Source organism: Frankliniella occidentalis, unplaced genomic scaffold (assembly GCF_000697945.3).
Source record: "Frankliniella occidentalis isolate FOCC.00 unplaced genomic scaffold, Focc_3.1 Scaffold79, whole genome shotgun sequence".
Taxonomy (NCBI): Eukaryota; Metazoa; Arthropoda; class Insecta; order Thysanoptera; family Thripidae; genus Frankliniella; species Frankliniella occidentalis.
In genome coordinates this window covers 148,895-164,850 of record NW_026267209.1, presented here as the reverse complement: position 1 = coordinate 164,850, position 15,956 = coordinate 148,895, and the positions used below count along the sequence as shown (strand labels likewise).

At 36.3% G+C, this 15,956-nt stretch overlaps 4 protein-coding genes across 8 annotated transcripts in view; 2 read left to right on the top strand and 2 right to left on the bottom strand.

Moving 5' to 3' along the window:
- Positions 1–273: 273 nt before the first annotated feature.
- Positions 274–2,895, bottom strand: LOC113208744 (transmembrane protein 68). 5 transcript variants are annotated; one of them, XM_026425897.2, is made up of 7 exons: positions 2,337–2,895; positions 1,618–1,756; positions 1,430–1,518; positions 1,180–1,347; positions 890–1,083; positions 615–818; positions 274–414 (listed from the first exon to the last, which is right to left on the bottom strand). In XM_026425897.2, the coding sequence occupies exons 1-7, from the start codon at positions 2,338–2,340 to the stop codon at positions 304–306; spliced, it is 909 nt and encodes a 302-aa protein (XP_026281682.1). In that variant the 5' UTR covers positions 2,341–2,895; the 3' UTR covers positions 274–303. The 5 variants fall into 5 exon arrangements, with proteins under 5 accessions (XP_026281682.1, XP_026281681.1, XP_026281684.1 ...); XM_026425896.2 differs by having other exon boundaries at positions 2,383–2,895; XM_026425899.2 differs by having other exon boundaries at positions 2,695–2,894.
- Positions 2,896–3,360: 465 nt separating this feature from the next.
- LOC113208739 (kinesin heavy chain) lies at positions 3,361–12,877 on the top strand. The gene is made up of 18 exons (XM_026425884.2): positions 3,361–3,878; positions 4,583–4,670; positions 4,758–4,985; positions 5,088–5,231; positions 5,340–5,464; positions 5,544–5,797; positions 5,877–6,014; positions 6,100–6,200; positions 6,300–6,847; positions 6,931–7,071; positions 7,161–7,329; positions 7,616–7,790; positions 7,870–7,971; positions 8,044–8,176; positions 8,303–8,491; positions 8,580–8,715; positions 8,812–8,955; positions 9,091–12,877. Exons 1-18 carry the CDS (start codon positions 3,726–3,728, stop codon positions 9,102–9,104), a joined length of 2,982 nt encoding a protein of 993 aa, XP_026281669.1. The 5' UTR covers positions 3,361–3,725; the 3' UTR covers positions 9,105–12,877.
- On the bottom strand, positions 12,871–14,613 carry LOC113208743 (tRNA methyltransferase 10 homolog C). The gene is made up of 4 exons (XM_026425893.2): positions 13,787–14,613; positions 13,445–13,701; positions 13,147–13,348; positions 12,871–13,068 (listed from the first exon to the last, which is right to left on the bottom strand). Exons 1-4 carry the CDS (start codon positions 14,273–14,275, stop codon positions 13,033–13,035), a joined length of 984 nt encoding a protein of 327 aa, XP_026281678.2. The 5' UTR covers positions 14,276–14,613; the 3' UTR covers positions 12,871–13,032.
- A 125-nt stretch (positions 14,614–14,738) lies between these two features.
- LOC113208742 (cytochrome P450 9e2) overlaps positions 14,739–15,956 on the top strand; it is a gene marked incomplete in the record, with an annotated part of 3,360 nt that continues 2,142 nt past the window's right edge. The window contains 5 exon segments of the mRNA XM_052268967.1: positions 14,739–14,754; positions 14,882–15,052; positions 15,164–15,243; positions 15,335–15,557; positions 15,633–15,920. Of these exon segments, the coding sequence (XP_052124927.1) occupies positions 15,335–15,557; positions 15,633–15,920 (511 nt within the window).

Genomic DNA, 15,956 nt, shown 5'->3' with positions numbered 1-15,956 from the left:
TTGGAAAAAAAGGAGGGTGGGGGGGTGGAGGGGGGCTCTGGGAAAATGACACCATCCATGTTTGCTTGAAGCTATCTAATTTGGCATGACAAATTCCCCCAAAGAGTTAATCTAAGTAAAATGTCAAATCACTCTGAATTTCTTAAAAAGTCAGTCTTTACCTGTTCTTTCCCCTTCAAACTACAATCACATTAGAATACACAAACAGAATAAGTGTCTGTTCTAAAAATAGTTTCTCCTACAAGGGATAGTTTATAGGTTCAAATCACATCACATGGGAATAGCAACTTTTTAAATAGTTTTCTACACAAGCTTATCCTTGGGTATTTCATACACACGTTCAACCAAAGCTCGTAGCAAACTGCCAGGTATTCTTTGGTGTTTTGCAATTAGATCCTCTACTGCACTAGCCACCTGTAAGTAAAAGCATACGATTGAACACAGATTTCACAGTTTACAAAATGAACTATATTCATAGTTCCTTACATTAATTACTAATTAACACCCCAAAAGGCCTAATGATCCCCAGGGAGAAGGTCGGGAGGTTCCGGTTTAAAAAAAACAAAAAAAAAACAACTAGGAAATTAAGCAAGTTGGTAGATCATCATACATACCTTCAGCGACAACTCCTCTGGAGTAAGAGCAGAATCATAAGGAATCGGCTTCCCGACGTGAGTTTTAAGTTTCACTGGGAAGCCACCATAGATGGGAACTATTGGAAGTCTTGTCCATTGGTATATTTTCAACCAAACCATTCGTCCAAAACCGACTGTTCTAAATGACTCACGTATATTTTGAGTAAACATAGGAATGATCATCTACAAAAAAAAAATGAAATTAAAGAAATACTGAGCAGTAAATTTGATCAGAATCTTAAATTTTTACTTACAGCTTTCGCATCTAAAGCAGCTTTGGCAAAACCTAGTCTTCCTTTCCACTGAAGGTGATAGTAAGAATTACCAAATTGAGCCTCATACACTCCACCTGGTGAAATGGCTAATAAATTGTTATCACGCAATACAGCAGAGCAAGTCTGAACAGTACCAGGAATTACTTTTAGAGCTTCAGCAATAATAGAGAAACCTATAAAAACACAACATTGATTTAGATTATAAAAAGAAGTTGTATCACATCACATAATTGTAATTTCAACAATTTTTTAGGGGGTGTGACACAAACCTGGAATTTTGAATAAAAACCTATCAGCTACTGTATGAACCATACGGTTTTTGAACAACATGACCTTAGATAAGAAATAATATACATCAACTGGAACTGCCCCATGGTAATAAATGACAAGTGCAGGTGAATCATCTGGAATATTTTCCAGACCACAAACTTCATATCCTAAGCAAAATAAGTAAAAATTGTTATTTTTTTTAAAGGAAATCTATGGATATCTTATTTAAAGTATCAACATTAAACTGACCATGCCAAATCCATCCATGGGCATCCCAAACAATAGCTACTAATTTTCGAGCTCCGTCCCAGAAGCCTACAACATCTCGTAATCGATGTCTGATATTGAAGAGGAAGAGAGAGAATTAGTTAGGAAATAAGGTTACAGAAATTATTCGAAACGGACATAATTGCAATGAGGTAATAATAATATGGTACCTGTGCCACCGATAGATGTACAGCATGATGCTTGTCAAATAAAGAAGTAGTACAATTACAACGGGTAATAGAAACGTTATAATCACAGGTGCCAAAGCCCATGTTAACCAGAGAGTAAAATCTATGTCGATATACTGAACTGCAAAAAGAGGATAAAGCACACAATTAATGCTAAATTTAAACATTGAAACATTGTGAAAACCCATTTTAAGTAAATAATTGTAATTTGGTCATGGTGTAGTAGAAAACTAAATATATGTGTGCAAATAAGGAATGAAGTACCTATTCCTGATGACACTAGTGTTTTATAGTCGCCTCTATTCCAAATTTATTATGCAGTCTCTACAATGTTACTTTAGAAGAAAAATGGGAGATTAGTAAACTGGCACTGCATTGCAAAGAATTTTGAATCATGCATCATTACACAGCTACAACATTCCTTTGTGAGTATTAAAATTAAGTATGGTGAGTATGGCAAAAGAATACTCTGTAACTTGCCACTTCTCTACAGGTAGAAGTATTTTTTTCATCAGTACAACTGTATTTTATCTAAACAAAATAACATATAGTACGTGTTCTATTATATTCAAGTAATTCTAAACTAAATTAGTTTTGATGGGTTGCAGTCTAAATGCCATGCTATATAAGATAATAAAAATCCAACTAAAACATCGAAACAGTTTCATAATTGAACACTACCTACAAGTGACTTAACATACCCATCTTTCATTGGTCATTGAGGTGTGCATGTTGATGTAATCTTACCAATGACATTTTCAATGGAGACAACCATGTCAGAAATAAATGATATCATTTAATTCCAGATGATGCTCGGCAGTGGAAATGACAATTCAAATACAGGTCACCTCCAAACACTTGTTTCATAAGAAGGTCATCAAAGTAATTCTTTTCATTAAGTAAATGAAAGGCAAATTGCCCTTATCACGAAGTAAAAGACGGGAAAACTCTTAAGATTTTTTATTTTGAATGAAAAAATGTGCTGTCATTCAATTTGAATCATCAACAACACTGTGTCATGATGATGACAGGTTAAAAAGTGACAGGAGTGAATCCGACCTGTTTTAGAAAATGTTGAACAGACAATAGGGTGCTGAATTTAGGAAAAGTTTCATAAAAGCACTGAAGTGCACATGAAAATCACGAATGCACTTCTCCTTTTCAAAAATCACAAGATATCTGCACTTAAGAGAACTAAAGGGAATGTTCGCTGACAGTAAACCGAGAACCAATAGAAACGTGAGAACAATCTTATGCCATTTGCCAACAGCCAACCACGAAACAGCTTATTTTATCCACAAAAAAGGGGCACATATTGGGAAGCTTAAATGATTCAAAATTTTTGCTGGCTGTGGAGAAAAAAAGGATGAACCCATCGGAATGGAAGACGAGACAAAATATAGAAAATTTGAGATAATTTCTAACACCTGTGCATCAATGACATCAAAATTTACGAAATTACCGCCAATCTGGCAGTGGTCAGCGGATATCCGCCGTTGACCCACAGCCTTAGGACAGGAACATAGTGACAAATGTGATAACAGAGTGACAAATTAAATCAAGCATTGTCGTAAGTCAATATTGAATGCTACAGTAAGGAATATATCGTTCGTTGTAGCCGTCTGTCCCTCAAAGCCAAGCAACATTTAAGGAAATGTAGACAAAAGAAGAAGGCAAGAAAGAAGTGGGGGAGGGCATCGGTACGGGGGAGGGGTAGAAGGGGGAGGGGGATTTTAGAGAGAGCAAAGACAAGGACCGCAGACATTGCGGTAGCATGTTTCGAATATATTTTTTGGGGAAGTTTTCGGATTTAATAATCTTGTAGACTTTAATTGAATATAGACGGTTCATGAGTAGCCTTGGCATTTTCTATTTCAAGCTTAGATAATCGCGAAGTTTGTGTTAAACTGTTAAAAGGTCTTCATTCATTGAAACGTAAAGTGACTTACCATGGCAGCCATTTTGGGATAGCCTGGGTGTTGTCAAAATATTAAGTTCTTGGTGTTTCCTTTGATTTTGCAATTACACGAAGTCTCTCGCAGTAAAGTTAGTTAATTTAGTGCTAGTGTTTTATTTAAAAGCAGCCCAAAATGGCTACGGATCGTGAGCGTGAGATGGCTGCAGAAGACAGTATAAAAGTGGTCTGCAGGTTCAGGCCATTAAACGACTCAGAAGAAAAAGCTGGCTCTAAATTTGTCGTCAAGTTTCCCTCTGGACCAGATGAAAACTGCATATCAATTGGAGTAAGTGGTTTCTTCAGCTTACGCTTTTGGTACAATCACCCACTTTCTCGCTTGCTCACTGCCAACTGCCACTGACCCAACCTCTAAAACATGTAACCTTAATGTATTTTATCAACTTATAAGCATATGGAATGTTTTGCCCATCTCAGAAATAGTCACTTTTCAGTTAGTTCTTTAGTACATTCACATTTTGGTTATTTATTTTTACAACTGTCTGTTCCCCAAAATCTGAATTGTCATATGTGGCACACTTCCAGTGTTCTGTCAAGGGTGTTTTTTTTACACATATTTTTGTTGAAGGGTTTTTCACTAAATTTTCATTTCCCTGAAAAAAATTGATTAATGTCAAATTAAAGGCATCCATTGAAAAGCTGTACTATCACATAATCTAATCTACATAATTAAAGTGCATGTTTTCCTCTGTGTCTATTAACATCCCGTTTTTTAACATCATTCACTGGCTCAAAATTATTGTTTTATTTTTTTTGTACATATGTGGTTTGTTGACATCCTGGTCAATATATGTTGAACATACTCAATTTTTAGTGGCAACTCCTGCCATGTTTGACAAGCTATCACTTTCTGTCAGAGTTTTTTTTTTAGCAGCTTATTGGCGTGTGCTGTGGTATACTTTTTATTCTGTTACTGGTTCACTCTAAAAATTCTGATTTTATCCTTTACTAACAATTACAAACATTTTACAGGGAAAAGTGTACCTTTTTGACAAGGTCTTCAAACCTAATGCCACTCAAGAGAAGGTGTATACAGAAGCAGCAAAATCAATCGTCACAGGTGAATAGTTGTGTTTATACATTAACAAGAGACTTATCATGAACTCTCCAAAATGCAGATCATCTTATATGGAATTTTATGTTTCAGATGTACTTTGTGGCTACAATGGCACTATATTTGCTTATGGTCAAACATCTTCTGGTAAAACCCATACGATGGAGGGAGTGATAGGGGATGCTGGAAAGCAGGGCATAATTCCTCGAATTGTGAATGACATTTTTAACCATATCTATGGTATGGAAGAAAATCTCGAGTTCCATATTAAGGTTTCATATTTTGAAATCTACATGGATAAAATCAGAGATTTATTAGATGGTGAGCAGTTTGAAAATTGCATCACAGTGCTCGTTACATCTTCTCTATTATTCTTTACTCATGTTTAAAGCTCATATTGATTGACTGAATTCTGTTGTCCAGTATCCAAGGTTAATCTTAGTGTCCATGAAGACAAGAACAGAGTTCCATTTGTCAAAGGTGCAACTGAGCGATTTGTATCCAGCCCTGAGGAAGTTTTTGAAGTTATAGAGGAAGGAAAATCTAACCGGCACATTGCTGTTACCAGTAAGTTCGCGATGATTAATAAGCTGTTTCTTTTCTTGTGTGTGCTGAGGGTTCAACTCACAGTATTGACCCCTGCTTTCAACTAATTTTTTTGACTCATTTTAACAGACATGAATGAACACAGTTCTAGAAGTCACAGTGTATTCCTTATCAATGTCAAACAAGAAAATTTGGAAAATGAGAAGAAACTTTCAGGAAAATTATATTTAGTTGATTTGGCTGGTAGTGAAAAGGTACTGCAACAGTTTACTGGATGCATGCTAAATGTCCCTCTACTTTTTTTTTCAAATTATTTCTCTCCTCTTTACTTAGGTCAGCAAAACTGGAGCAGAAGGAACAGTTCTTGATGAAGCCAAGAACATCAATAAATCTCTCTCTGCCTTGGGAAACGTAATTTCAGCTTTAGCTGATGGCAACAAAACTCATATCCCATATCGAGATTCTAAGCTTACACGTATCCTGCAAGAATCATTGGGAGGAAATGCACGAACCACTATAATCATCTGTTGTTCTCCCGCGTCCTTCAATGAATCTGAAACCAAATCAACACTGGATTTCGGAAAGCGGTTTGTTACAGTCTCTTCTATTTTCTCATGTGCAATCATTTTAAATAATATTTGATTGAAATTGCATTTTTTATTGTAGTGCAAAGACCATTAAGAATGTGGTGACAGTTAATGAAGAACTTACAGCTGAAGAATGGAAGAGGCGCTATGAGAAGGAGAAGGAGCGAACAGGACGACTGAAGGGAAAAGTGGAGAAACTTGAGTTGGAGCTTAGCAGGTACAGTATTAATCTTCAATGCTGTAACTGTATTGCTAGAAACTCTTTGTTAGTCTCTGTAAATATTTCCTAAATTACTATACAGGTGGCGATCTGGGGAAACTGTTAACCCTGATGAGCAGGTGAATCTTCAAGAGCCTATAGAAGCAGTGACTCCCATTGCAGCTGCCCCTGAGCCTAAGAAAGGTAAAACAAGTTTGTCACTTACAATGGTTTGCTTATCAATAGTGTTTCTCACAGTCCTTTTTTGAAGAAACCAATGTACTACAAACTCATCCCTTTCAGATGTCCTTCTTGGTCCTATACCTGCCACCCCTGGGGGTGGTATAATGATTGGTTCTCTGTCCAATGAGGAACGTCAAAAGTTGGAAGAAGAAAGAGAAAGGCTTTACCAGCAGCTTGATGAGAAAGATGAGGAAATAAACCAGCATTCTCAATTTGTCGAGAAGCTGAAGGAGCAGATGATGGAACAAGAGGAACTGATTGCTAGCACACGCAAAGATTATGAACTGCTGCAGCATGAAATGAATCGTATCCAACAAGAAAATGAATCTGCCAAAGAGGAAGTCAAAGAAGTCCTCCAAGCTTTGGAAGAGCTTGCTGTTAACTATGATCAAAAGAGCCAAGAAGTGGAAACCAAAAATAAAGAGTACGAAAGCCTAACTGAAGAACTAATGCAAAAGCAATCTTCCCTAAACACAACATCCTCTGAGCTCCAGCAACTTAAAGACATGTCCACACATCAACGCCGCCGCATTACTGAAATGCTAACAAACTTGTTGAAAGACTTAACAGAAATTGGAGTTTCTATTGGAAGTGAAGGAGATCTTAAAGTATGCTTCAAGTATATTTGTGTTTTCTTGTGTCCTTTTGTAAATTATCTTATCTGTATTAACTTCTGGACATTTTATTTCAGATGAATCCTGATAGCAATAATAAACTGGAAGAGGAGTTTACTGTTGCACGCTTATACATCTCAAAGATGAAATCTGAAGTGAAAAATCTGGTCACACGCTGTCAAAATCTGGAGTCCACTCAGACAGACAGCAATAAAAAGGTATTGAATGAATTCCCTCATCAATATTTGAATCTATCATTTTTCTAGGAACATCAATTGTTAAAGAATTATCTTTTTTCTGTTTTAAGGTGACTGAGTATGAGAAGGATTTGGCAGAGTGTAGACTTCATATATCACAACTAGATGCCAGAATTAAGACTCTTCAAGAAACCATGCGAGAAGCTGAGAATAAGAAACGCACTTTGGAAGAAGAAGTTGACATGCTGAGGGAAGATAATGCCAAGATGAAGGCTGCTGGTATGTATTTACAACCCTGGTATGAAGTGCAAAAAATAGATTTTCAAGGATCTTGAGCGGCTTTTCCGTCCTTAAACTCAGCAATGATAATCCTGAATTAGGTATCTTGCACCAGAGCATAATTTCTTAGCCAGCACTTGACTTTTTAATCCTGTTCTGTGAATAGCCACTTGTGAACTTTTCTCTCATTAAGTTGACATGCATAGCAAAAATATTTCTTTACCCACTCTAACTCTAATTGAATGTATGAAAATGCCTATGTGTAATCTGTGATCTTCTTTAACAGAACAAGTTCAAGCTGTATCTAATAAGGACAAAGCAGAAGAACAAATTGAAGTAAACAAAGCTCGCTTAGCATTAGAAGAGCAAATGGATCACCTTCGGGATGCTCATCAAAAGCAGGTTGGATCTCTTCGTGATGAAGTAATGGAGAAACAAACACTTATCACAGAGCTGAAGGAGTAAGTATACCATTACAGATTACATGCATTTTTGTATTGCACCGAGACCAGTATCTCTTATGAGTCATTTGTTTCACAGTGAAAATCAAAGATATTCACTTGCTCATGAGCAACTTAAGCAAGAATATGAGAAGCTCAAGAAAGAGGAAGAGGAAAAGAGCCAGAAATTGCAAGAACTAATGTAAGTAATTAAAATGTTTAATTGTATCAGTAACAAATAAGGATGGTGTATTCATGATCATCTTCATTTCAGACTTTCTAATGAACGTAGAGAAGAGGCTCGCAAAGATCTCAAAGGACTCGAGGACACAGTAGCGAAAGAACTCCAGACATTGCACAATTTACGCAAGCTATTTGTGCAAGATTTGCAAGCCCGCATTAAAAAGGTAAAACACAATATTTCGTGGTGCCTAAAAATTTACATATTAGTTGTCATTTGGGTTCCTTTAAGAATTGCTCTCAAATCACTATAAAGCACCCATACTTATTGCCTGATTCTTGTAATTCTCTAGTCTGCAAATACGGATGAAAATGAAGATGATGGAGGATCTCTAGCTCAGAAGCAGAAAATCAGCTTCCTTGAAAACAATCTTGACCAACTCACTAAAGTCCACAAGCAGCTTGTTCGTGACAATGCTGACTTGCGTTGTGAGTTGCCAAAACTTGAGAAGCGTCTTCGTACCACAATGGAGCGAGTGAAGGTAAATAGGCTTTTCTTCTAGTAATCCTTATTGTTTTCTTAATTAAAGTTGTCTGTGAACAACCCTACTGCATTTTATAAATTTTTAGGCCTTGGAGACTGCCTTAAAAGAAGCGAAGGAAGGTGCTATGCGGGACCGAAAACGTTATCAGAGTGAAGTGGACCGAATTAAGGAAGCTGTGCGCCAGAAGAATCTTGCAAGGAGAGGAAATAGTGCTCAGATAGGTTTGTTCACAAGTCATTCAGTTACATGTGACTTCAGTATTTATAATATTTCTCGTCATACCTGCCAATGTTTACAATCTATTTCTTTTTCTGTAGCCAAACCTATTCGTGCGGGTCAGCATCATATGACTGGAGCTCCTGGTAGCATCAGACCACAAGCACACATGGTGACTAGCCGAATTCTGCCAGATGACGGTGCTCCTAAGAAGAAAACTGTGTTGTCTGGAGGTGCAACTCGAGGTACTAAATAAATATGCTCTAATTTAGCAAGGGCTTTGAACCACTCGGGTTTCAGAAAGCATCCTTGTTGAATTTTAAATTAGCTTCTTGTTTGATATATCCTCAGTAATTCATATATTGTTATTATTTTTACAGAGATGGAAAGCTGAGGATAAGCTTAGGATTCATCCTATTATTCCACTTCAAATATTGCAACATTATGCTGTATTCATCACACATGCATTCACATGTCATTATCAATGTGAATCCAAGTGTGCAGTTCTTGCTGAAAGCAGCATTTTTGTGCACTGTGATCTCTCGCCGCCAAAATGCTGCTTGGCGTGGCCAATTAATAACAAGTGTTAATTATTTGGTTTCTTTGACATAAACTGGCATGTCAACTTTAATTTTCTTCTAAATTAATTCAAGCCCAAATGTTGTGTCATTTCAGGCTTGAGGGTCTATGTTGCTCTTTGCTGACTTTGTTGCTTTGCTTTGTCAGTTGCAATTATTTTGTAGAGTGCCTACTTCTGAAATGCTGTTATTTTAAATGCTTTGAACTTCTTGTCGAGCACTGTAGGTTGAGGGAGAAGGGGTTTATTTGTCACGAATGTTGAAGGATCAAACATTGTGTAGTGACTAACGATCCGACATTTTGATACCAGAATGGCACTCTGTGAAAGTTTACCTTTTGTCTAATCCAAAGAAAAGTAACCATTATGTCTTGTGATAACATTTTTGTGAAGTAATTATGAGTGCTCCTCCCATGCTGCTCACTGTCAGCAATTCAAGGCTATCCCTAGACAATGAATTTAGCTCTGATCCCTTTTGTAATACATTTTGTATCTTATTTCAAAAACAACAAAAAAAGCTCTGCTTTTGGCATGATGATGTGCTAAGCAATGTAGGGGATGGTTTTTTTACATGCTTTTAATTTAAGGTTTCTCTTTGGTTTCAAAGAAAGCACACTTCCCCAGTAAATATGATATTTTTAATTATATTGTGCACAATGAAAGCTGTATAATATGTGTATAAAGCAGTACTCCTTTTTTATAGTCGTACACTGGCTGTTCGCCAGCAGTGTTCTGACTTTTGATCAATTATCTGCAAAAGCCAAAAATTATCAGGTTTGTTTTTAATGAATGTTTCATGTTTCTATGAATAAAGTAATTTATTGCAAATTTTTCAAAACAATAATTTAAAACTGCTTTCTTTCTTTTAAAGGATTCCATATTACTAAACTGCATGGCATTTAATTGTTTAATTATCTAACAATCCAGTTTTGATCAAGTGGACCATATACTTGCATTGATACTTCCTTGTTGAAGTAACATGAATACACTTTTGTAAATACCTGATGATTCCATGGTTTTACCTCCTTTTGAAGTGCTGAACATTCTGTTAATTAACTTTTCTTCCAAGATTTAGACCTGAAGTGTAATAGGCTAAAAAGATCAAAATTGCAAACCTACCCCCCATCCTCCCCCTTTAAAAAAGTCACGAAAGACAAAAGATACAGTACTTACTTGTGAATATCAGGTGCTGTGCTAGCTCTGCTAGTTATTTCCCTATGAACATTGTCATCTTTCCTGATTGTGACATTGTGATCTAGCTTCCCATGGTTCTATATTTGCTATTACTTTGGACTAAAAGAATAGGTTCATTTGATTGTGTAATCTATTCTTCAAACCCTTAGTTCGATGAGAGTTTGTTTGGAACATGATGTGCTCTGCTGATTTCTTGGCTTAATCTTAAATGCTTAATTGATTAAGCAGGCTCAGATTTTGTTATAGATCTATAGAAGTGTTCCCAGTTATGTGTCAGTCTTTAGTTCAAAGATGGACCAACCAGTGAGGCCTGGTGCTTTAAATGGCTTTAAATTTTACCCATGTTTTGAGTTTGTGCTTCTGTTTGTTTTCTTGGGATCTCAAAATAGTTTTTTAGACGATTCCAAGTGTTCTGATTAGCTTTCTACCTTTCTTCACCTTTTACCTCTTTCTTAATGTCTGACTCATTATTTATATTATGCTCCCCTTTAATTTGGATGACTTTTACCTTATATTAAATGTTTTCAATTGATTATATGAGCAGTTCATTTTAAAACTATAACTTTCTTGATCCATATTGTAAAGGAAAAGAGCACCTAAAGCTTCTTTGTTTTATGGGCGCCATTGCAATTTGGGAGGATTTGTGAGATGCAGATTGTGTTCTTGTTCACCATAATAGTTGAATTTTCTGCCTCCAAGGTACTGTTCAGCTTTACAACCATGGTAATATGGTAGACATCTCTTGATTGTTTTTCCTATTAACAGCTAGATAGGAGGCGGTGTATGGTGGTGCGGTTTTAGATTAAGTATTTTTGGTGTAGGAGGTTCTTTTCCCTTCTACATCAGCACTGACTGATATTCAGAATGCACTATCTTTCATGACCTATTATTCTTTTCTTTTGTAATTTGAAGAAGTCAGGAGTACAGTTTAGCTTCAATGCTAAGCATTTGTCACTGCTGACAGGATTTGTAAGGACGAAGCATGAACTTGTATCCTTACATTGATTAAAATTTGGAGACATTTCAATTTGTGGTGCTGTGAATTGGGTTTTGAATTCTGTGCTGACAGTCAGTTAGCACTACAGATGTGCAACCTTACTTCACAACAAGGAATGTGATCAGTATTCCAAAGAAATGATAATGGTGTTGACGTTACAGATGACTTATTGTTTGTTTGTTTTTAAATCTATGGTTGTATTTATTTTGCTGCAATTCAGCATCATCCATTTCCCTGATTGTAAATTTCATATTTATCAACTTCTAAGTTTTTTTTTTTTTTTTTTTTTTGAAAATTTTTAGTTACTTCAGTAATGTAATAGTGCTGTGGTATTTTGTAGACTTGCTTATCCCCCCCCCTTTTTTTGCTTGGATTTATCCTTGAGTTCTGTGTATTTTATGTGATTTGACCATAATTAATTATTGTGTTTTCAATTGGTGCTTTCATTGTATGCTTTTACGTAGACTTTAATGGTACGTAATTTATCAAAATTAACAGTGATTCACTGTCTGGTCTTTCAATAGATTCTTTGGTTCAATTTTATTTATTTTGATCAGTGGAGCATTTTCGTTTGCAAATGTTATCAAATCAAAGTACTGTACTGTTTCTAGAGTGGACAAACTCTGCTATTAAAAATTGGTAACTCTCTGTAGTACTTTAACTAGGAATTGACTGTCATGCTGCAAGGCAGGCCTGAACCTGACCTGGGTTTCTTTCCATCTCCTTGCATGTATATTTACAAATTAGCACTCAGAACACAGCACCATACCCCCATAAATTGTTAGTTTGTGATTTCACTTCATGGCAATTGAATTATTATTTTAGTATCTTTGTTGTTGATTGGAACAGCTTATTTTCATGCTTGAATTCTATTTTGTGAATTTAGAGGGGAAGAAAGCTTTGGATCCGCACTGCTATGGGACTGATGGAATTGGTCATTCGTGGCTATTTTGGAATGTATGTTGGAATGCACCAGCGGATAATCCGCACTATTCCTGCACTGCTCTTAAGTCTGTGGTATTTATTTTTTAAGGCATGTATCATGAATGATAGTTTCAAATTTTGTACTGTCCTTTCTTTTAATTTTTTTGAGTTTGTGGAGAACTTAAGACAGGGTCCTCAAAGTTCATGAGGTAACATGACCTTGTACATTTAGAGTTAATTTATTTCATATATGTTTAATTATTCTTTATTTATGTTAATTTCTGTTTCAGTTGTAAAAGTTTATAACATGTGCTTTTACTGACAACTTTTCATTTTTTCCCCTGAATGATGTAAATTTTATCCCAATCATCAAAGCTTTTTCTTTATTATTTGTTATTTAGAAGAAGTGCGATGCTGCTGTGTGAATGTGTGTGGAGCTATTCCAACCTACAGATTAAATTATTAGGCTTTTGCACATGGCATTTTATTAAATTCATTTACCTCTTGCATATACTTCCACAAATTGCTGTACAGGATGGAAACAAAATTACTTCCACAAAATTTTCAAAAACTCAAGAAATGAAATGGATTCAATTTTATTTAGGTATTTAAAATGTTGGAAATTTATCCTCAACTATTCTTCTCTATAAGTAACCTCTCAAACATCTAAAACATAAAAAAGGGATATAAGACCTAAGGATGTCAACCTGACCACAGAGGTGTTACTTGTTTCACTGAACTTACCTCCCAAAGACTAGGAACATAGTTTCGCCTTTTCAACTGCCTGAAGTTTAAGGGGAGCCTTGCACATCTTATACCCTCCAGTCGCGCCTTTTTCAATGCTAATTTTTCTTCACTCCTATTCAATGCACCTATCACATATATATCATCTGGATGATACTCTAATTCTCGACTGACATGTGGTGACACATAAACAATATCCTCCCTAAGAAAAAAAAACAAAAAAACACAGTTTGAGAAACATTTACAAAATATTGAATAGTTTCTGGAATTTGATGATAAATGGAAGTCATAACCATACTTGTGAAATAACTTGAGATATGAACATTCATATATATTAATAGGAAGGAATTCAATACCACCATTTTCATGTTTAAAATGGTGCATCACTTGACTATTCCTTTCAACATTACAAAAATTTAAACCAAATGGTCTACGATTTTTTCTGTTGATATGTACACAGCTATTCAAGTACTTGGCAGTTTCTCTAAGTTGTGCTGAGCTCATGTAGCTATCATATGAGCAGTCAAATACAACTTGCTGTCCAAAAGAAAGACCCTGCGACAGAGTGAAAACCAAAAGTTAAAGAACAAACACATTAGTAATAGCTGATGTTGATGATTTAATTTGCAAGAAGACAAACCTTCCCTAAATTGATATTATAGAAAAGCGACTGACTTCTAGGAATAATTGGTAAAAACATACTATTTCTAACAGGTTCGTCATGAATAGATCCCGTACCTCTGGTTCTTTTCTCTACCCTAGACTTGGGTCTTACGTACAAATTCTTTGTTACATTTGCGTTGGTAAATAACTTTTCACGGCGTCTCTCATACATTTGAAGCTTGCTTTCCACTTCAGTATTGCTCAAATTTAAAAGATCTGTCAATTCCAATACGGTGATTGATTTTGGTAGCGTGTCACCACGTTCATGTTTCAAGTACAGAAACATTAAAAGTTCTTGTAATTTTCTATTTGTCTCTGGGTTCCCTTCAGTAATGAAAAGTTTCTGATCCTCCGTTATTGCATAGGGATATCCACATTTGTTATTATGAACAAGTTTTATACGTTTATCAGATAAAGTATGAGACTTGACAAAGGAAGAAAACATACGGATATTTCTAGTCCACATGATTTGAAAGTGTGAAAAGTAGTCATTCAGCTACTCACACAGTAACCAGAGATACAAACTGGAAGATTGTGTGTAACAAAAGACATTGAGGAAAACCTAACCTTTTACCAAGTGGATTACTTTCTAACAAAATATTTTCGTGGGAAAAAGTCTGTAATCCATGGAAAATGTGTGCAAAAAGTAAATAAATTACAGACACTGGTAAACGTTAACGCTTCAAAGTGAACGGTGAACCTCGTCTAGGGGTGAACGCTTGGGGCAACGAGAAGAGTCCAGCAACCCACAACCCACTTCATTCGAATAAACGCGCAACTTGCTCCTTCCCTCACTTGGTATGAAAAATTTAGCTCCGCATCCGCAGACAAAAGAAATCGAAGAAAGGGTGAGGGCGGTACTTACAAAAACTAGAATGATTTGGAAGTGATGTACTATGTACAATGTTGTGTCATGAAAAGGAAAATGACTTCGCTAACATCATTGTATAAAGAGAAACTCCACAATTCTCTTGAGCACTGCAAAGCTGTCTCGCACGGTGCTGCGACCTCTCGTGGCCATTCACTTCGGGTTGTTGTTGTTGGTTGTTGTTCTTTGTTTGTTATTGTCCAGGAGTGCAGCTTCCGCTCTTCCGCTCCTCTCCTGCCCCTTCTGTCTTGAAAAGGCCTTCTGACGCTGACAATCCTCTGACGTCCTGCTTCGACGTCAATGTACGTCAACCATTGTGCGTTAACTGTTACATACAAGAAAACAGGCCACTACACGATGTTATAGTTTAGTGAGGTTGTCCAATAATTAATTGTCTTAAAATCTCGGGACAGAACATCCTGTCGTCTGTATGTTTACTAATCTGTGTATACTCTACTATGACTTGTCTCTTCTTTTTCCCGGTAGTTGTAGTTGATGATAACGTCAAGGACGATAACTACCGTTTATCAGACAGCCTTTGAGTCAGGTGGCAACTGTTTGAGAAGGTAAGTCATGACATTGTCCCCCGCTCTCATAGATTTTTTCATAGAATAAACTGAATATGCTCTGAAATTGACATGACTAATTTTCTTCCAGATGATTTATTTTCTGTTGCAATGGTACATCATCGTGCCAGCACTTCTTGCCCTCTTCTACTGGCATGGAACTCGAAACTTTTCTCATTGGCGTAAACTTGGTGTTAAGCACATATCTCCCGAGTTTTTCTTCGGAAACATTCGCAAGCGTGTTCTTTTCCGCCAATCTTTTCATGAACTCCAGAAAGAGCTGTACTTTTCCTTCCCTGGGGAACGAGTTGCAGGTGAAAAAGATTTTTAATTTCATAATACAGAATTTTTTTGTAAAATACTGTTCTCAAATCATGTTGATTTTGCAGGAATCTATGAGGGTAGACGTCCAACTCTGATGGTCCGTGATCCTGATTTAATTAAACTCATAATGGTTCGAGACTTTGATCATTTTGTGGACCGTCCTGTTTTGAGATTTCGTCAAAGGCCATCAGTCAACAATATGTTAATAACACTACAAGGAGCTCAGTGGAAAGCTGTGAGAGCCATTCTTACACCCACCTTTACCTCTGGAAAAATTAAAAGTATGTCTTTGCTTGTCATGGATGTGGGCAAGCAAATGGTTTCATTTCTTGAAAACGTTATTGACAAACCAGGTCTGTATCTGTATTGGCCACTAATAATTCAATGAC